This window comes from Ambystoma mexicanum, chromosome 10 (assembly GCF_040938575.1).
Source record: "Ambystoma mexicanum isolate Mex_15411 chromosome 10, UKY_AmexF1_1, whole genome shotgun sequence".
In the NCBI taxonomy this organism is placed as follows: Eukaryota; Metazoa; Chordata; class Amphibia; order Caudata; family Ambystomatidae; genus Ambystoma; species Ambystoma mexicanum.
Genome location: NC_090932.1, coordinates 625,141,340 through 625,163,610, shown reverse-complemented (window position 1 = coordinate 625,163,610; position 22,271 = coordinate 625,141,340). Strand labels below are relative to the sequence as shown.

General features: G+C 46.5%; 1 protein-coding gene across 12 annotated transcripts in view; it reads right to left on the bottom strand.

Annotated features, from left to right (window-relative positions):
- Positions 1–20,065, bottom strand: part of AGFG1 (ArfGAP with FG repeats 1) — a 1,171,945-nt gene extending 1,151,880 nt beyond the window's left edge. For 4 of the 12 annotated variants that reach the window (XM_069618211.1, XM_069618212.1, XM_069618216.1 and 1 more), the window contains exon 1: positions 19,648–20,016. In XM_069618211.1, coding sequence (XP_069474312.1) covers positions 19,648–19,814 — 167 coding nt within the window. In that variant the 5' untranslated portion in view covers positions 19,815–20,016. Of the gene's footprint in view, positions 1–19,647 lie in introns of all 12 variants that reach the window. The other 8 variants (XM_069618218.1, XM_069618217.1, XM_069618221.1 and 5 more) reach the window with 5 other exon arrangements.
- Positions 20,066–22,271: the final 2,206 nt, after the last annotated feature.

Sequence of the window (22,271 nt, the reverse complement as noted above, 5' to 3'; positions counted from 1 at the left end):
ATGCCCCATGGTGTGGTGGGCCAGGCTTTGAGCATTGAGTGGCGTGTCTCCCCTTCGGTGCCTGGCGGGACGGGCCCCCGCCCGACTCATACAACAACATGACCACGAGAGGTGTGAAACCCAAGGCCAAACAGCCCACGATGGAGGCTTACGCCAAGTCCCCCTCAGGGGCGGAAGGAGGCAAGAACAAAGAGACCCCCGTGATGGCCGCGGAGTCACCGGGCACGATACAGGAGGTGCTGGCGGCGATTGCGGACTTAAAAGTGTCATGGGAGACCAAGTTGGGCCTCGCCATGAAAGAGCTACAGGAAGGCTTAAACCTTAAGATCGGTGCCGTCCAGGAGGAGGTGAATCTGCTTAGACTGGATGTGAGGGCGATCTCGGAGCGCACGGGGACCATCGAGAAGGAAACGGCCACGAACACGGCAGACTGTGCTGCTCATAAAAAGGAACTACACGCCCTTGTGCAACGGGTGGGCAACCTGGAGGACAGAGCGGAGCAGGCGGAGGGACGTGCCAGGCGCAACAATATTTGCATCGTGGGCCTACCTGAAGGAACGGAAGGGCCAGACCCCACGGAATTTGTGGAATCCATGTTTTTGCAGGAGATTACCGGCGGGGTACTGACCCAGGGGTTTGCAGTCGAGAGGGCGCACAGGGCCCTAACCAGGAGGCCGCCTCCTGGGGCCCCCCCGCGGCCGGTGATCGCGAAAATTCTGAACTACCAAGATCGCGAAAAGATTCTCGAATTCTTTCGAAAAGGGGGAACGATTGACAGAGGATCGGCCAAGATCACGGCCTACCCTGACTACACGCTACAAGTACAGCGGAGTCGGATGCACTTCGGGGCAGTGAAAAGGAGACTTCGTGAAGCTGGCCATCGCTATATGCTACTCTACCCGGCCAAATTGAAAGTTTTCTACAGAAGCAGATCCCTGTTCTTTGAAACACCGACTGAAGCGATGGACTGGCTAGACGCGCTGGGCAGTCCTCAAGAACCGGGCATCCAGGCAGAGACTACGGAAGATAAGTAGCTTATGGCTGGGTCGCCTAGGGCAATGGGGCCGAGACATTGGGACTTGAATATAGTCATTTATACGGTATATGATGCGTATGATGTGGTGCTGACTGGCTGGCCCATTGGGCGTGCCTACCCGTGGTTACTTGGTTGGGAGCTCCAAGAGGCTTCCTTTGTCCCCAGTAGTAACATATCTAGTTAGTTAGGTCGCTGTTAGATCGGCGACGCCCCGCGGGGTCCCACTCCTTGAATACGGGATAAGACCAGACGCGGGTGGGCCTGAGATCCAGGGATGGAGCTGGGCTTTTGTTGGGAAGGGAGGGGTTGTTTGCTGTGGTGTGTAGTTGGGAAACAGGGAGGGGGGATGGGGATTAAGGGTGGAAGAGCCGGTGGAGTGTTAGACCAAGGGGGTATTGTGTGGAGGGCGGGGCTGAATACAGACCGAACTGATGGCATCGGATAGTCTTCGCATAGTTACCTGGAATGTCCGAGGCCTCAATAGTTACCTCAAGCGGAACAAGGTAATGCTATACCTGAAGAGGATGCGGATAGATATAGCCCTGCTACAAGAGACCCACCTCACTAGGGAGAAATTGGAGGTGGTCAAGAGGAAGTGGAAGGGCAAGGTGGTGGGTGCCACGTACTCAGCGTATGCTAGAGGGGTCATCACCTGGGTGGCGCCGCATGTGCCGTTCCGGGTGCTTGACTCGATAGTGGATCCGGAGGGTAGAATGGTGGCGATAACAGGACTCCTGGAGAACAGAGAAGTACACATCCTCAACCTGTATGCCCCCAATCATGATACTGCAGCCTATTTTAGATCCCTCTATGGCAAACTTGGCCCCTTGGTAGGGGGTGCGATGGTGTGGGGTGGGGACTTCAATTGCGTCTTAGATCCCAAAATCGACCGGTCCGCTGATACCAAAGGGAAAATGTCGCCGGCGGCCAAGGCGCTCGGGACATTGCTGGGAGACCTGGGACTGGTAGACGTGTGGAGGAAACTCCACCCCACAGATAGGCAGTATTCGCACTATGAGGCGCCATACGATTCATACATGAGATTAGATTATGTGTTTGGAACTGCCGAGATAGCGAGCGAAATATTGGGGGCGGAATACAAGGCCCGAGTATTGTCGGACCATTCGCCCCTGGTGGTAGAGTGGCGACACCAGCCCCCTAGGCCTCGGGTCCCCACATGGAGGCTCCGGTCGGAGGCACTGCAGGATGAGGGATTCCGGGAAGACCTGAGGGTTGCCATCGGGGAATATTTTGAGATAAACACGGGTAGCGTGCGCTCTGTGGGAACTCTATGGGAGGCCTTTAAGGTAGTGGTGCGCGGAGTGGCCATCTCTAAATCCAAGGGACTTCAAGGGGGTATCGGGAGGGAGCTTCAGGACACCGAAAGGGAACTGGAGAGCCTGGCTCGTCTCGAGAACGCCACTCAGGAAGACAAGACTAGGATGAGGGACCTTCAGGTGGCGGCAGCGCTCTTTGGGATCGACTATGTAGATTGAACCATAGGAAATACACCGAGCGGCTGCACGCGGGGGGCGACAAGCCAGGCAGACTGCTGGCCTGGCTGTACAAGAGCGAGTCCCCCCGAGTGGTTATTCATGAGATCCGTGGTGAAGACGGTTGTCTTCGCAGCACTCAGGATGAGGTGAACGAGGAATTCCTCAGGTTCTACAAATGTTTGTATGAGGACACTGGGGAGGACAGGAGCCAGGACATCCTGAACACACTGGAGGACATTGGCTTGCCCACCCTAGACGACCTGGAGCGGGAGGAACTGGACGCCCCTATCACTTCGGATGAGCTGGAGGTGGTGATCCGGGGCCTCCCCACGTGAAAGGCACCTGGAGCGGATGGACTGCCTAGTGAGTTTTACAAGGTGTATGTGCAGGAGCTGCTCCAGCCACTGCTGGCCTTGTTTAACGAGGCATATGAACAGGGAGAACTCCCGCTGTCCCTCCGTGAGGCCATGATTGTCCCATTACTGAAACCAGGCAAGCCGGCTGTTGAGTGTGGATCTTATAGACCTCTGTCCATGCTAAACCAGGACAGCAAAATACTCACAGCGGTGCTGGCCAACAGGTTGAAGAAGGTGATTGGCAAGCTGATCCACCCGGATCAAACGGGATATGTCCCAGGCAGGAATATCAGCGATAACCATAGGAGGCTGCACCATGTTATCGACCATACTAAGGATGACATGGGCGAGATGGCGGTAGTGTCGCTGGATGCGGTCAAGGCCTTTGATTCAGTGAGATGGTCTTGGCTGAAAGCGGCCCTGCAGGGATACGGCGTGGGCCCTGGGTATATCAGATGGGCCCAGTTGTTATATAGCAGCCCGGTGGCAAGGGTCAAGACTGGGGCTACGGTCTCGGATGCCTGGCAACTCAGCAGGGGAACCAAGCAGGGATGCCCTTGGTCACCCATGTTATATATACTCGCGCTGGAGCCGCTGGCGATATGCCTGCGGCAACAATACGGAGAGGTGGTCATTGACACCGCCAGCGGCAGCCACTTAATATCTCTCTATGCGGATATGCTGCTTTACTTACGCTACCCGGAGGAGAACCTGCAGTACGTACTGGAAGTACTGGATCATTATGCTGTCCTCTTGGGCATATCAGTGAACCCCAGGAAATCTAGCCTGTTCCCTCTGGGCGGGTACAGGGACGTCCCGCTGGAGAGGCTGCCTGTGTTGCCAATACCATGGCGGACCGACACGTTTAGGTACCTGGGGTAAATATTTACCACCGGATTGAAGCGGTACACAAGCATAACAAAGAGAGAGCCATAGAGGGGGTCAGGAATAGCATGACATTCTGGTCCAGATTGCCCCTGTCCATGATGGGGAGGGCGGCTTTGCTGAAAATGGTGGTCCTTCCCAGACTCCTGCATTTCTTCGTGAACGTCCCGCATTTGATCCCCAAGAGCCTATTTGTACGACTTCATAGTATGTGTAGAGGCTTCGTGTGGGGTAACTCCAGAAATAAGGTGGCTCTGTGGAAGCTCCAGAACCCGTACGAGAAGGGGGGTATAGGCTTGCCCAACTTCGAACTATATTATCTGGCGGGGCAGCTGTTGTATGTGGCCAGGTGGTTGTCTGATGAAGATTCGGCGGAATCTAGGTTGTTGCGGGAGGATGCGGCCCCATACTTCCTGAGAGAGGTGGTGTGGCTACAAAGGAATAAACTGACGGGAAGAGGGCGGCTATTGAGGTTGGGATGGGAGGTCTGGCACAGAACGTGGAAACTGATGGGGGAGCCAGAACCGCTATCTTGGCAGGTCCCGCTGGTGGCCCTGTGCGAAAATGACTCCCAACTGTTTCAGTCTGTCCGTAGGCACTGGGAGCCGGTGGGCCTGGCCACGCTCGGGGACATATGGCGGGAGGGGGAGGTGTTGGACTTCCAAAAGTTGCAGGATGAGACGGGGGTGCACATAGGCCAGTACATCACCTATGCCAGGCTAGCGCAACGAATAAGAGAGAGATGGCCGGTGACGGCACTGGCAGATGATCCCGATGCCACCCTTGAAACTATGTATGATGTCTCAGAGGGCGGGCATGAAATATCACGGATATACGAACTCCTCAGAACGAAGGCTGGGAAAGAGTTGCCCCAACTGAGGCTTGAATGGGAGGAGGAGATAGGTGGACTCATGACGGAGGGTCAGTGGAAGAGGGTCCTGGGGTATCATAAAAAGGTGTCCCGAAATGCACGGCTCCAACAACTCCAGTTCTACATTACTCACAGGGCCTACCTGACTCCCCAGAAGATCACACGGTTCGGTGGCTCGATCACTCAAAAATGCCCCAGGTGTGGGGAGGTGGACGCTGGGTTGCTACACATGTTTTGGGCCTGCCCGGAAGTGTATAGATTTTGGGAGGAGGTTAAGATGAAGCTCGCAGGTGGGGGAGTGGTGTTGGACGTGGGATCTGCCTGGTCGTGTATGCTTGGGATCTTCCCCAGGCCCAGACACTTTAGGCACCTGAGCAAGCTGAGGGACCTGCCATATGTACTGGCCAAACGCAGGATTGCCATGAACTGGAAATCGGCTCGCAGGCCGAGAGTGGAACTATGGTGGGCGGAGGCTGAATCCGTGGTATGGTTTGAAGCGGTCACTAGAGGGGGCGGGGAGGAGATAGGGCCCTTGCTGGCCTGGCGACAATTGGTGGCCTCTATGACCAACCCACAACAGGGTTTGGACGAATCTGAGAATTCGGAAGATGGGCCCACGGACAATGTTCCACCTGACAGTGCCCCGACTGAGGATACAAGGGAGCCGGCTCTGGCTTGATGGGGGGTGGGGGGAGTTTTTTCGTATTTTTTTTTTTTTGTGTTTCTGTAAATAATTAACAGTTGTATTGTGTTGTGTGTTGTTTGGTTTTCTAAAATATAAAATCAATAAAATATTTAGAATAAATAAATAATTCCCAGGTGGCTGTACTATTGCACAGCACACCCGGTTCACATCCCGAATTCCGCTCTGACCTCCCTGCAAAAGAAAATACAGGAATTTGTCGGGGAGGGGGGGTGGACCCTCGAATAGGAACGAAGATCATAGTGCGGGGGAAAGCACAGGGGGGGGGGATGGGAGTGCCCGAGGTGGCTAGGTATGCCCATGCAGCACAGCTTTCCCATGCATACACCTGGGCCCAAACGGAAAATCACCCGATATGGAACCAGCTGAAGGAGGCCTGGTGCCCAGCTGCTCCATCGGATCTCCCACACCTGCCAAATATAAAACCCCAGAGGAACGGGCCCCCTTGACCGCAACAAGCACAACCGCCCGCAGTTGGAAAGCTGCAGCCAGGAAGTGGGGTGTCCGGGGTACATTAGGCCCTCTCACCCCCATTTGGAACAATCCCGAATTCTCAGCAGGCAATCCACCGCTTGGCTTCGAACCCTGGAAAGAGGGGGGGTCTATTAAAAGTGATGGACTTCCTGGAAGAGGGACCCATATCATTCGAGAGATGCAAGATAAAATTCGGTGTGAGTGAACGTGAGAGATTCCATTATGCCCAAATTCGGCACTGGTTGTCCGACAGAGGGGTTAGGAAGAAAAGCGCTAGAGAGCTAACGGCGTTGGAACTCTCTCTAACATCCCCAGCCGCCAGAGGTAGGATCTCAGCACTCTATCGGCTCTTGGACAGATCAGACCCCTCTAAAAAAGAAAGATATATGCTCGAATGGGAGAAAGACCTGGGCCGGGAACTCGATGTTGAGGATTGGGGGGGAAATCTGGACTAGACTACATAAAAGCACACAATGCATTACGAACAGGGAAGGGGGCTACAAACTCTGCTACAGGCATTACGTCACTCCAGTTCAACTAAACAAGTCCAACCCCGATATCCCCGCGAACTGCTGGCACGGATGCCCCACCTGAGGCACCCTGTTCCACATGGTCTGGGCCTGCCCGAAAGCAGAGGCCTATTGGAAAGAGGTAATGAACCACATCAAGGAAATTACCGGGTTATCCATCCCCTGGGACCCCAGCATAATCCTCTTGGGCGAAACAGGGGGAGTGGGAGGGGGAGTGGGGAGGAGCTTTCCCGATCTCAGGCCCCATCCCTCACCTGTGCACGCACCTACTGCTGGCAGCAAAAATTGCAATGGCTCGGCTGTGGAAAAGCGCAGACGGACCCTCAGCTGCAATGGTCCAAATGCTGGGACAGAGCGGTCGCAAAAAAGGTCACAGCAATCCACTCGGGCCTTCTGAACAATGCTCTAAATATATGGGCCCCATTTATGGACTACGCAGAAATGTTTCCAGCACTTACTAGAAGACCCCCACTAACGAGATGGCTTCAAGGCAGTGCAAACAACTAAACTAAAGAGCAGGAGGGGAGAATTCAGGGCATATGAGGCCTCTCCTGGCGATGTGGAAGGGGATGGACACAAGCAAATCGGAACAGCGCCACTGAAACAGTCCTAACTGACGGTGCAAACTGTAGTGTTACCATCACTGAATAATGCAATGTTGATGTTGCGTATACTCGTAAAACCCAATAAAAATGTATTACATTTTTATTTAAATAAATAAATAAATAAAACACGTCTCTGGGACTTGGAAAGCACAGTCGACCACTGGAATGAAAAAACAGAAGATGAGCTGAAGGAAGAGGACTGCTGGAACTCCTGGATGACCGGTGAAGCCCTGCTGCAGGTCCGAATTGCCTGAAACTCCATCGACAGAGAAGCCCTTCAAGGTTAACTTCTTCCCTTGAGTTTGGTGGGAACAACCAACTCACAAGCCACCTGGACACCGTCCTATTCTGGTCGAATTTTCTGCAGAGTGCGGTGGAAAACCAGATAGCCAATGGGAAGGATACCAGTTTGTGGTCACTCGTTTTGCCAAGCTTGTGGCCTCATCCCTGGGCAGTGCAGGAATCTCCCGACGTCCTCCTTGTCCCCACAACTGAAGCTCAGTAACAGCGAGATCTGCTCAGACTTCCAGGAACAACTGCATCAGCTACAGCTCTTCTTCACTTTAAAAAAAAGGTACTGTGCAAACGCGCGGAGGAAATCTTTTCAAACCACGGTCAAAGTTTGTGAAACTTTCGACTTCGAAGGCTTGTCCTTCCCTAAACATTCGTCTAACTTTTCGCCTAACCAAATTCTTCTGAAATCCGTGGGAAAGACTTAACCGTTTACTACGAGAACTGTGCTATCCTATACAAAGACTATGAACCATTGACTTTGGCCGAGGCCTATGAACTGAATTGCTGGTTGTAGTTTACTGAAACCCTTTGCCCTGAAACCCTTTGCCCTGCCTATGAAAGTATTTGTGCTGTTGATTCTTGTAACCTTGTCTTTTTACCCCTTTTTAAAAGTATCTGAAGTGCCATTTTGCTCCCACCTCAGGGGAGCTGAACTTGTTCAGTACTTATTGGTTGTGTATTTGTTGTGTATTAGTGTGTGATATTGAGCTGCTCTTGCTAGTGTAATGTTTTCAAACTGACTGTGTAAATAAATGTATATTCTTTTACCAAGAAACCTTCAGTAAAGTGTTTGTTTGAATCAATGTATTTGTTGGTCCTATGTGTAACTTGTTCTACTGCTCACTCAACTCTTGAGATAAGTCTGGCTGCTCTGCCACTGCTACCACATAGCTGTGTAGTACAGGCTTGTACCAAAGGTAAAATTGTACTGACACTTGTAGTCTTAATTGCATATTGTGTTCCCCAAGGGTACGGCATGTGATTCTGCCTAACACTGGGTATAAATCATCAGGATGATGTTGCTCGAGTAGGGCGTTGTAATGGCGCAGAGCCTGGGACCTAGCTTTCAATGATAAGGGCAGAGAGACGTGCTCCTAGGCTAAGGAGGCCCGGACAGGCACTGACAGGGCCTTTGATTATTGGACCCAAATAGGTACAGTAAACCAATCAGCTGTGTGTTGATGCAGCCGAGAGTGCTTTTCAGATAGGCACGAACGAGGCCGCCATCTTGGAGATGGTAGGTGTTTCCACGCAGCGAGTTGCGAGATAGGAACGGTAGGAAGGTATACATCTTCCAAAATACTCTGCAAGTCCTAAAAAGGCCCTTAGGTCTCCTTGACTGCCTTCACTTGTTCTAGCTGTGGTTGGACGGTGCTGTTGCCAACGAAGAAGCCTAGGTATTTAACTGCCAACTGGGCCAGATGGCACTTCTTCAGGTTTGGCAGTTAATCCACCATTACGCAAGGCTCTAACTATCTGATATAGATGCAACATATGTTCTTCCCACAACTTACCATGTATGACAGTGTTGTCAAAATAGGCCCTGCAGAAATTCGAGTAAGGCTGTAAGATTTGGTCCATCGTCCTTTGGAAGGTTTCCAGTGCTCCGTGGAGCCCAAAGAGAAGAACCTTAAAGTGAAACAATCCTCTCGAGTGGAGAACGCAGTTTCCACCTTATCAGGGTTCTGAGGGACTTGCCAATAGCCCATAGTCAGATCAACCCGTGGAGATATATTTGGCGGTCGATTTAGGTCATCAATTTTACCAAATCGGATAATTATCTAACTCGGGCACCGCATTTAAGTTACAAAAGTCAATACCAAACCGCCACAACTGATTTGGCTCAGCCACCAAGACTATCGGCGAGGACCATGGACTCTTAGATGGTTCTATGATATCCTCAAGTAACAGTACTAGAAGTACTTGATTGAGAGGTTGGGGAGTTTAGCACCCGACGGAAATAATGAGTTCAACTTGGGAGCTTTTCTATAAAACCTGTAGGGGGATTGTCTGTTCCAACTCCTGAGATAATGACGGTACACACTAATTAAATAAACAATTTGCAGCAATACATACTGTGATATGTTCCAAAAGACAAATGTATGATATCAAAAAACTATTGAAAAATCTAAAGTAGTAATCATCATGGATAGAAATGTCATTTTTTTAAACTGAAGGCACAATTACATTATCTAATGCAACATGTTATGGTGGACTATAGAGTGTGAGCATGATTCAATTGATAAACATGTGGATGGTGCAACAGTGCCCCCTCACACATACACCACCATAATGGATTAGCAAAGCAAATGTTGTTTCATACAATTTAGTTTAGATAACCATGGAATCCAAACAATCATTGGATTCACCACAATGGAAAACAAAAAGCAATAGTGGCTTTCAATCATTTAGGTTGGATACCAAGTTAATAATCCTGGAATTGAGACAATGATTACGTTCGGCAAAGCAATGGTTGGTTACAAATCTGGAATTTGAATTTCAACTCAATAGATTCTTTCAGCATCAGAATGGTAAATATATATTTGATAACTTGGAATCATATTTGCAATAATGAACTAAGAGTAATGATAAAATGCAAACTTTCAATGGGACAACCGCGTAATCATCACAGAATTTAAATATCCATTACCTAGCATCATAAAGGAGGCGATCACGCATCAAAAAATATTGCAATAACGTCATTAAACATTGCGGTCAGTGATGGTTTCAATACAAGGCACAGGGCGGATTTTACGAGCGCTCATAAGTAGGCATAAGCGGGCAAACGCTGGGAACAGTAAGATGTTTAGTATAACTATGGGCTCAGTAAACCCTACCCTAATTCCATCCACAGGAGACCCATTTGGGGCTTTATAAGCGACAGATGGAGCGTGACAGCACATTCAGCTGTATGTGACAAGCCAAATCTGAAGGGAGAAATCTAACAAACGCACCATTGGGAAACCATTACCACATGTACACAGGTAATGGTAAACATCCCCCACATAAAAATATAACCTTTTTATGCTAAATATAAGCTTTCTATGATACAATACAGTGAAAAGGGGGTCATTTGTAATAAGTAAGATTCATTTCTTCCTAAGGATATTCCTGACATAGAAGATATTACATTGAAAAACATAGAAGTTGAAACAGAACACATCCAGGTGATTAGCAATATAAGAATCATGACAGAAATATTAAGAATTGACAAAGTAAGAATTGAATAATAACAATAAAAAGGTATTTCTATTAATTTTTCCCATAGATGAAACTGGAATAGAATGAAATTAAACAGACAGCTCCTGATAAAGGGAGGCCTCATTTCCAGAAACGACTAGAGCAAACCACAAGACATCAAGAAACCATTTCTATATGCATTTACAATGTCTCTGGGTCGAAGATAAAAATGTGACTAATGCAATTCTGGATATTTGAGAATTTGGAGTTGAATCTGTACGATTGTAAACAGATTATTTTTTTGAAAAGTACAAATAAACTTCTATTACTTTTAGAAAAAAATGAATTTTGGTCAATTATTGAATACGTAAAAAAGAATTTGTTTGGTTTACAATACAAATAGGTGTGCAGGGGACGGAGTGTTCCGCAAGTGTGTGAACATCTGCTGATCTGCTATGATATCCTCAGCCAACATCTTCTCCAACTCCTGAATGATTACTTCCCTGCGAGGTTCCAGTATCCGGTACAGTCTTAGACTTATGACCTTTCCTAAGGTGGGGGAGGGCGAGTATGGCGATAGAAACCTTTTGCCGTTACCGGCATGTGTCAAAACGCATTGGATCAGGAGAACCTGAATTACCCTGCTGATATTGGGAAGAGAGGTCATTAGGGACTAGATTTAAACGGTCTCCTTCTTGGGAAAACAAACTAGCCATTACCGCAGATGTTGACTCAGCTGGATCTCGTTTCTACCCCTTCAGGAGATTGATATGGTAAATGCTGACATTTAGTTGTTGGTCCGGTTGGGAGCCCCAGTAGTTAAATGGTCTGGTATGTACCAGGATATCATAGGGACTGTGCAACGGTACAACATTTGGTTTTCTGGCGTGGGAAGTAGAACCATGACTTTTTTCCCTATTGGGAAAGTGCGAGGGGTTGTCTTTCTATCATAGTAAACCTTCCGTTTTTCTTGAGCCTTGCTAGTTTGGAGTTTACTATATTTCTTAACAGCACCATGTGTTCCTTAATGTGTATTGCGCAGATAGTGGGAGAATAGCTTCTTCTCCCTCCTCCCAAAGTCTCTTTAAGCATGTCTAGTATGTCTCTGGGATCTCTGCCATATAGCAATTCAAAGGGTGAAAACCCCAGAGAACTTGGCAGCTTTTGTTATGGCAAACAATACCCAAGGCACCATCATGTCCCAATTCTTTTTGGCTTGCCTCAACCAGATTCTTCAGAATCCTTTTAAATCATTTGACCAGGACATCAGTCTGTGGGTGATAAACAGACGCTCTGAGTGTCTTAATTTGAAGGACTTCACCTCAGCCATAACTTTACTCATAAAACTTGTGCCTTGATCAGTATGGATTTCTTTCGGGAAGCCCCCTGTGAGAAGAAAGGGATCAGGTATTTCAATATTTGTTGGGTGGTATTGCTTTGTAAAGGGAAAGCTTCAGGATAGCGGTTGGCATAATCCAAGATGACTCGTATATACCGGTTGCCCAGTTTGGAAGGCTCCAAGGGACCCATCATGTCCATCCCGTTCCTTGAAAGTGGTACCTCTATGACGGGTAAAGATTGAAATGGAACTGGCAAAGGCTTTGGGGTTCAGTCTTTTGGCACCAGGGGCATGCTGAGACCGTTTTTAATGTCGCAAAAAATACCCAGGGTATGGCAGGATAAACTTCCCCCAAACTAAAAAAGGTATGACCTGCACTGAAATAGTACACACTTCCCCTACCGCAATGAGCTACAGCATTTCAAGTTTACACTAACAGCAACAGAACTCGTACATTTCCTCCAGGCTATCATTCTTCACTCACTCTCTCCTTTCTCTCTCAACCATTCTGTCATTTGTGATGTATCCATGCCCTTTGTGACAAGCCTACTCTACCCAGTTCAACGTCTGACATCTCTCCCAGTGCCTCACCTCCAGCTGTAACCCGATTTTAATACTTCTCTATCACCCAGTTTCCCTCCTCTCTTCTAGCTGTACTACTTAACCCAGGATATATGCCCTCCAACCTCCACCTCTCTGACATTTCTTCTTGTATCTCTGTACAACGTTAACCCCTGCTTCCTTTCCCTTTGTACTTCTTTTTTGTTTCTTCCTATTCTTCACCCACCTTCCATCCTATTTACCTTCTCGTCCCGTTTCTTCCAGTACTACTTCATTTCGTTTTCCCTTTCATCCACATGCTCATCACCTTCCTTACCCCGTTCCCTTGCTTGAGGTTTCCCCCTCCTCTTTCTACCTATGGACCCTTTCCCCCTCCTCAATGTCTTCCCCCTTACCCATGCTAAATCCCTTTACCCCTTCGCTTTTTTGTTCTATTCTTTTTTTCATCATCTACCTATCTTTTCATCTCCTCTCAAGGCTGTTGCCTGCCCTCTTTAAAAACTCATTTTCTCTGGGTCTTCTCTATCTAGGTTTCTTCATCTATCTTTTTTATTTCATCCCCAGGCATTCTGGTGGTTTTCTTTCCTTCCCATGTTCTGTCTGCTCCTCCTTTCTTTTAACATATGTCTTACTCAGCAGCGTACCGACTTGGGGGTGAGACCATACAAATGGGAGATTTGAGCTGGGAGTGTGAAACCAGATAGTATGGAGAAGCTTGTTATCATTACAGAATCATTACCCATTATTAGAGAATCATTACCCATTTAGGGATACAGTTATCCATCATACATTCTGATTAGTAGTGACATTAGACTATCCACATATTTGTATGCATTTGCTATAGAATGAGGCCTGTTATATTTGAAGTGCCATGTAGAGATATGTTATTATGTATGCATGTAGAGACACACCATGCATGAGTGCACTTAGAATATGCATTGAAGCATTATAGATAGCGCTTGGGTTTGCGAGAGAAAGAGTAAACGCTAGACAGAGCATGTAGCTGGCTCCTAAGCCATCCTGAATGAAGACACAAAGAAGCGCTGCGGAGTGCGGAAGTTGTTATGAGTCACAGTGTACAAAGTAAGCGTAAACAGTTTGCTTGGCAGACAGATAACGCGACTTTTGTCCGATTGGATAGGGATGGAGGCCATATCAGCCTGGGCTGGTGCTTCGCAGACAGAGATGGTGGGGGCAGGCAGCACCATGGAGAGGGAGAGCTTTTGTAGGCAGAGACATGCAAGGAGAGAGGGAATGAATGGAGAAATTTGAGGAGATGGTAAGATGGTGTTTTGTACCGCAGACATAAGAAGATATGGTATAGATATTACAAATGTCACGATGACAAGAACACACAGTGATTGACCAGAACACGCAGTGATTGAAAAGTACAAGACATGCATCACAGACTTTTAGGCACTGCTCACATTTAGAAATGCTGACAGACAGAAAAAGATGCAATTTAGCTTAGAGAGACATGTAATCATGGATATGTATATGTCACTGAACAGTATAATGAGAAGTGAGGCTCTGAGATTTGAGTGGCTGCTCTCTGCTGGTCTTGTCTCTTAGAGAGGGAGTTGGTAGTTCGAGATACTAGTGGGGTTGGAGAGGACACACACACACTCAGAGAGGAGATGACTTGGAGAGGCGTTTGGGAGTGATTGGATGTACTTCGGGAAGCGGTTTTGGGTGCAGCAGATTCTGATGAGATCGATCTAGCAGAGAGAGGCCTGGCCCCGACTGACTGGCTGGCTGGTTGAAGAGTTAGCTGGAGAGGAGAGACAGAGCAACACAGAGCAAAAGGGGAGTATTGTTGAATAAGACACGTGCATGGGGAATTAGAACAGACACTCACACAGAGCTTTGGCTGACACGATAGATGGGTAATCAGACAGGGTTTGTCTAAGAGAGAGAGAGTGTGAAGTATGGTGCAGAATGGAGTTGCTATTAGATTGCTTGCATTAGAAGCCTGTAAGGCTTACAGTTATTACATTGTATGGTCGATTTGCACCAAAAGCATAAAAAGGTGCAAATTTGAGATTTGCATTACAGTAGTGTTTGCATCATGCATTGCTATGTATGAATCAAAGTGTTTCTATTGTTGAATCGATTCATGTGTTTTCTTTGTGTCTTACGTTAGTGTGTCCATAGGAGTAACTAGGGAGTAATCTAGGAGTAATACAGTGCGCAAAGGCCCCGAGATACAAGAGCGGGGGGGCATAGTGATCCACACCCCCCTAGGAGATTTGTCTAAGACTGACAACATGGTCGCCCACGCGGGGCAAGGCCAAAAGGTAGATTTGTTGCAGTTTCCACAGAAGGACTTTCCCCCCGCTACTGACGCGTCAGGAGAGCGATGCAGATGGGAGAAAGTTTCCCAGTAATTCATTATTCAGCAGCCCCAGGGTGCTACATTTTCAGACTTGTCTTTAACAATGCCCTGTTAACTTAATTCCCTGTTAAAGGGAAGCAATACTGGCTGCATCCTCCTCATCCCATTGTTGGGCTTTTGTTGAAGGAGAATGCTCGCCTTCAGGGCTACCATCAGCAGGACAGAATGCAGATAAGAAAAGGCCCCTCAGCAATGGCCACTCAATTTCCTTTATAAAACGTTTCTTTTGTTAGCGCCGTCCTTAGGCTTGAGTGTTTAATCAATTAGCTCAGTGATGGTACATTTCCAAATGAAAGACCTGTATACCCTACTATACCCATGCCTACTACCAAGACAAAAAGTAATACAATATAACGATTTTCAAAGTTTTATTTAAATCCATTGTGTCCACTACCACGACATACAAAAAAAAAGAGTTTGCATTTATGCGTATATTTGGGTGTTCCTAATATCATGAAAAAGAGCAAGCTGGAAATTTGTTACAAACAATCTCTATATTTAAGTGCCCTCACTGCACATTTTTTTTGGTGTGGGGGTCTTAAACTCTTAAAAGAACACCGTTGTAAATCAGGAGTTTATTTTGCACTTTTTCAACTGTAGCATCACCCATTCTGATATGGGATTATGACAAAATGCAGATGTACACGCACCATAAACAAGCCATTGACAAAGCCACTATTTGAAGCGTTAGTCTGCTCCCCTAGCTCAGACTTTTTATTGTATCTTGCCCCTTGCAGCAGGCATGGCTAACAATGCAGGGGTCGACTTTGTCTCAAAAATATCCTTAACCGATAAAGATAATTGTTTGATGCGCAAATGTTGCATTTGTCAAGACTACAAGCAGATTGGTCATCACATAGACCCTTCTGGGGTGTCTGTCTTGGACTTAATGTGGGTAGGGCAGCTTAAAGAGATCTCAAGTTGCCCAATGTCTGCTGTGAAATAATAACCATTCCGGGCTGCAAGTCTCAAAGAAAAAAAAAATACGTTTTAAAGTTTGCATGCACGTTTTCTAAATTGCGTTTGTATGTACTTATTTTTATATGTGTGTGAGTGCAGTTTGTGGCAACAGAGCAGCACGACTCAGAACTGGGGACAGCAAAAGCAAATGGAGACAGGATGCAGGATTTTATTTGGGCACGAGCATCACAAAAGGTGGATATCAAAGGCATGTATTGTTGAGACAGGCAGCATGAAGATGGGTTTTATGAGGTGATGATGACGGTTCTATACTAATTGACCTTTTCACAATTGACCTGGGGAGAATTGACCTTGGGAGAATTGACATAATTGAGAAGGTCAATTAGGACATATATGCAGGGGGGAAACCCCCCGCACCCTCCACCCGATCCAAAAACCCCTGCAGCCCCCCACCCAATCCCCTTATATTATTTATAATTCAAAACCAACCCAATACATATATAAAATAATTAAAATAATATAAAGGTCAATTGTGCAGAAGGTAAATTAGGACCACTATAATTTGGTCAATTGTGCAAAAGGTCAATTGTAAAAGGTCAATTTGGGTAATACCGATGATGGCATATTGTTGAAGCCATTCTCAGACCATTCTTTGGGCACAAAAATCATGAAAGGGGGACAGACCTCATGAACTGGTTTGGCAACATCTGCTTGAAAGTGGGGCAATACTGACATATACTGTTCAGAGACGACTCCCACTTTTGTCTTTGGGAACAGCTAGTTTCAACACCAGTTACAATGTTCCTGTGTAATGTTGGTGACCTTGTACCTATTAGAGTCTTTCATGTCTTGCCCTGCAGAACGGAGTGTAAATTCTACTTTGCTACCCAATTTTTCTGAGATTTATTCCATAAAATGAGCAAATCCAATCCATTATTTTAAAGAATTTCAAAGGGGAAATTCTGCCAAACGTTATTGGATTAGTTCAGAAGCACTCACTCTGTTGAATTCAAGGCAAACATTTACAGCCCTCCATTTTACAAATGAACCAGCTGCAACCGGTCTACCACTGTAGTGGTATTATCAGGGTGGAGCGTGGAAGCCATTAAAGTTGCTAGTCAGGTCTTTTAACCTTCTTTGACAATACGTTCAGAGTAACCAATTTCCCTGACCAAAAAAATTAAAAGACTGACTTCTTCCATAGTGCGCCCACCCAGTCTTGGCAAGACTGATACTCCTGTGCCTACTCCTTTTCTCTCAAGGTGATTTTATTTCTCGTTTTGTTTTCTCATGATCTGGGCCTTTTCTCTCCCCCTCCTCAGCTCCCACCCATTGGACCTCAAGGTATACAGTTAGTGTTGCATAGCAATTTGCTAGGCAATGCTATTGGTTTGCTAATTAAATTGAAACCATGTTCAATGAAAGCACAGCTCACCCTGCATTCCCCTCTTGCCCTTGGGTCTCTGTCCACCCTCTTTTCTCTGTGCACTCCAGTTCAAGGGGCCTCATGGAGTAATCATCTGCTCCACACTTAACTGCCAAAGGCCTGTGTCGGAGTGCTAGGCAAGAATTTGTTTTTCTTTTTCAAATAATTGAAAATCAGATGATACTTTTATTAAGCCGACTATATCCTGTCTGGCAAAGACCAGTATGTGCCAACTATTTTTTAAAAAGCAGCCTGTAATTCCATTCCTAAAAACTGAAGTTGTAATTATTAATTATTTAACAGTATTGCTACTGTAAAGCACTGAATTGTCTTCTCCATGCATTACAGTACATTTTAGGTTAGTGTATCTAAATTTCAGAGTCAGCTATATATTTCAGTTTTTTGGGCAAGATGCATCATTTTCACTAGTGAAAAATTGACAATGTACATCATCACACAGCCAAATGCTTTTGAAGCCAAAACTAGTTCTGTAACTTTTGATGGTTGCAACCATCTGTGTAACTGGTGATCAACCCATAAACCAATTCCATAGCCCTTGATATTCTATGACCCTGTTGCTTTAGACCAGCTACCTTGAAAGTGAGATGGCCGCAAACTGCAATAACCTACCTAGTTTGCCCAGTTCTCTGCCTGCTACAGCATCCACTCTTAATCTCTTACTTTCAAATTACATAATGAATACACAAAGATTACTAGATGTTTACACAAAGTAGTGATCAATAGTACCTTGCAGTCTGTACATCTACAGATCTACTGCACTACCATACACAATAGTTAGCCTCCAGAACTTGCTTTGCTCAATGATTATGATTGCATTATATTTTAGCACCTGGGGAGAGAGCTGGACATACTGTTTTCAGAGCCTTTTATCACATCTATACATGTCACCATTCATGCAGCTAACCTTTAACAATCTGCAGACGCTCATCCAGGGCTTGCGAAGTCTACTTGCACACTCGCTTAGCCGACTAGATTTTATGAAGGGCGAGAACCATTTGCAGGGAATGTTAGAATATGTTTACATTTACTTTACAGTAAATATCAAATAAAACGTTCACTGTGCATGGCTGACCTGACCTGGGTGGCAGCAGAGTGCCAAACAAAGTGGGTTTGTAGTGACATGCACCATTTTACATAAAGCACATTTACATTTTTTGTCATCCGTTGCCAAAGGCTGTGCAATTCCCTTAGGTTAAGCACGTACACTAAGTTACTCGACTTGCAGGTGCAGTGTAATGTTAAAGAATTTGCAAGGTCTGACTAATGTCACTAAAGTCTTACCTCAGTAGTTCAAAAGAAAATGCTGTATCGATGTTCATTTTATGCCATGGGTACAAATGACTTCTGGTGACAACATATTAGGCCAACATTGCTTATCAAATGGGTTTGCTAATCAAGACAAATTTAATTAGCAAGCTCTGCTACTCAATTTTTGAAAACGAGCGTATGCCTTGGGACCTGGAAAGCCAGTCCCTTTTGGGTTATAGGTTGACACTTCAGCAGGGAAACTAAATCCAAGTCACAGATGCCAAGTGTCATACAAGGTGCCAAACAACTTCATAAACTCTCCTAGTCCAGGGACCGACCTCTAGTTCAAGAGCCGCTGGGGTGGTGTGGCTTTTGTACAGGAAGGGTGTTACCAGTGTGCTGCAGAATGCATAACAAAGAATTATCTTACCTCATGATCGCACAAGGAAAGTTCAGTGGCTCTTCCTTTTACACTTCTGCTTCTTAAGGAGCGGGAGGGATTAAGTACAGCCAACACAGCCATAGGCAATGGTGCCTCTAGCCAGGCCGCCTTCTAGGGGCGCAGGTGGAGAACTGATAGTTACAACACAGGCTCTTGCACCCACTCCCTAAACCACGAATACACTGTCCAACTCGACTCTAGGACCACAGTCCCAGTAACAAAACACAATCTTACACAAATCTCCCACAAAATGACACCTTTCAACTCTTCAAAGTCTCGCTCACTGGGATTGCACTTTAAAGCAGTCTCAAAAGTGTTCACCAACACGTTTCTGCTAAAAGATGAACATGTGTATCAAAATAGTAGCAGCAAAACAGTGGAATGCGCTACCACTTTCATTAAGAGCCAAACCTTCTTTCGCAATTCCGCAAAGGACTCAAAACATGGCTCTTCTCCCAAGACCAATACACCGTACGAGGTAGTAACAAGAAGCTAACTAGTCCAAGAAAACCAACCAAGAGCCTAGCTGACATGTTTTTGTATGTGCTGTTTTTTTGTTTGCAGTCTTTATTCCTCATATTGCAGAATTGTTACTGTATTACATATACAAGTGCCTTGATGCCTAAGGGCTTAGTAAGTTATAGAAATGCCAAATAAATGAATACAATAAATGTGTAACAAACAAGTAAACCTTAGTTGTAAGCACACGTCTCTTAGACCTAGCGATAATTGCTCGTAGTAACTCTACACTATGCTCTATTCTTTACTCCTGCGCTGCTTTAGCTTAAGTTTTGCCTTCTTCTCCCACCAGTTCCCCTAAAGCTTTCAGATCTTCTTCACCCTGTCTTCCCCACTAAGACTCACAGGATGCCGGAGCATGACGTACAGACGAAGGAGCCGACTGTCATGTTCGCGTAAGTGGGTCCACGCTGGTCGCAATCGAAGCATTTGCGGTTATGCGGGAGGCTGGTCATTTCACGTAGTAGTTTCAGGTGTTTCTCCTCCTGCTTGCGCTTGGCGCTGGCGGCCATGGTGGGCAAGATGCGGGGCACTTAGCCGGCTCTAAACACAGATGCCACTCGCAGATACGTGCGGCGCGTAGCACTTGAATATGGGCAGCGCAGAGCTAGTCCCACTCCGGCACCCAACTCCACTCCCAACCCAGAGCCCTGTGGCCGCTGCCCCGGGCGACAGCACAGGAGGGGAGCGGGCAGGGCAAGCACTGCCAAAAGTGAAAAAGGACAAGTCTAGAGAAATGGATAGAAGACGGACGAGACAACATAGAACTACAATTTTGTTGGCTGCTATATTGTAATTGTGTCACTGTCTTTAAAATACTATTTTTAAAGTGACAACAGTTTTTCTTTTACAAATACAACGTGCCCACGTGATATATGTACGAGTATACGATTTGTAATGATTGATAGGTTTAATTGGTTTACGATATTTATTGGACGTAATTTGTATTAAAAATTGAGAAAAAACGAATTGAGGTTTTAAAAGTTAGAAATAGAACAGGGAAACTAGTGTACTCGTAGGTGGCGACAACTTTAACTACAGCAGCATCATGTTGCGTTTTAAAAAAGCTAGACGAACACAGTTCAAATTCAGCCCCTTTTAGTCCTTTGTTGGTTTCGCTGTAAGATAGGTTCTAAGGAGGAAGCGAACTACTAACCGGAATCTGTCTCTGTGAACCGCACTAGGAAGAATGTTGAGGTGAATGGTGGCAAGAGGGACCTTCCCCACCTAGGCGGCAGTTTTAGTCATTAGCACCCTCTGTCGCCCAAGAAAGTATTAACCGCCCACCTGAGTAATAAACAAAGCATGAAATGATGTGCTTTTTGGGAAGCACATTATTAAGTTAACATTGTTTTCATTTAATAAAACTTGACATGTCTCTGTTATAAATGCCTTATGGGGTTCAGTTCATTAGTACACAGACCAGTTGTGGAACCTCTGAGGCGAATCCTAGGGTGGCCAACTGTCCTGTATTTTGTGGGATTTTCCCTTAATTGGGGACTCTGTCTCTCAGTTTGCAGAGTTGCTGTGCGGGACGCAGGTTGTCTCGACTTCCTTTGTTCCCTTTAGTGTGACTCTCGGGAGACAGCAAGTCTGGACAACCTGCATCCAGCACAGCCACTCTGCAAACTGAAGTGGCCATCTACACACCACAGTGCTGCCACCTTCTGCTTTCTTTCTCTGGGCGGATCCGCGGCTGCGGTTCTTTTTTTGAGCCTCCAGGTCGAGCTGCTAATGCTCTGACACCAGTCTTCATTCCAATGCTAATGCTTTGTTCCTGGGGTTGGGATGCTCATGTTTGCAGTTAAAAAACGTGACCATCACCTCCCCAGGACAAACCATTTGCATTGGAATTAAGCCAGGTGTTAAAGATCCATCAATACATTGTTTCAATTACAAATGTGGTCGGCCAAACGTGAATATTGCTGTGACGTCATCACCGTCTTGTGGGCAAGTGTCCCGCAAAAGGATATAAAAAAGTTGGCCAACCTAGTGAATCCAGGATGCTTTATTATGCATAAGTATATGTGTACAGTTCTAGTTACTTGTGAGTATATTACAAGATACATGGACAGGTAAAGATTGATATATATCAGTAGATACTGGCTGACAACCAAGGGCCATCCTCTCACATCCAGCTCAGGCCCCCAACTAACACTCATGGAACACCCACACACAACACTCACCCAGCATTCTTCTGAACTGCCTATCATACATTCACCAACATTCCATCAGCATGCATCCATGGCCAGTAGGACTGAACAAGACTAACTCACGTTATAACATCTCCCTTCCTACAGTCATACACCACAACATCTCCCTTTCATACAGAAAGTCATACACACCCAAAAGCAACACGCACAGCAACAAATACCTACACATCCGTTCACGCCACAACACCTCAGATGCACAGTCGCAGCCTTCAGCAGCATTGCACTCAAACACAGCATTCCTCCACCACAACCGACCACCTTCCATCCAGAGCTGCCACCCCCGGGTACAGGGCCTGCCACACCCTAGCACAAACACCCAAGCGGGGAAACAAACTACACACCAAAACAAACTACACACCAAAATGTGGGGAAACAGGATGGGGAGGGGATCGCAGATTGCCAATCACCGGACCAGGATGCAACGCGCCTGGTCAATGCACAGCCTAGGCAGACACATCCAAGCCGCCAATGTTCAACAACCTAACACTCAGGGAGGGTGGTGCTATCCCATACCGAAGGGAAGCAACACAAGAAGGGGTACGTAATCCACCAACTTCCACCCTCACATACCAGACACAATCCAATGCTATCAGCTACGAATCATCCCCCTAATCAACCAGTCGCAACAAGAGTATGAACCGCCAAAAGCACTGCACTCACACCCCTCACAGCACCGCACCACAACCTTGTCCACATTATAACCATCACCAAGCTTACACAACACACTTGCACAGCTCTACACCTTGACTGCATGCA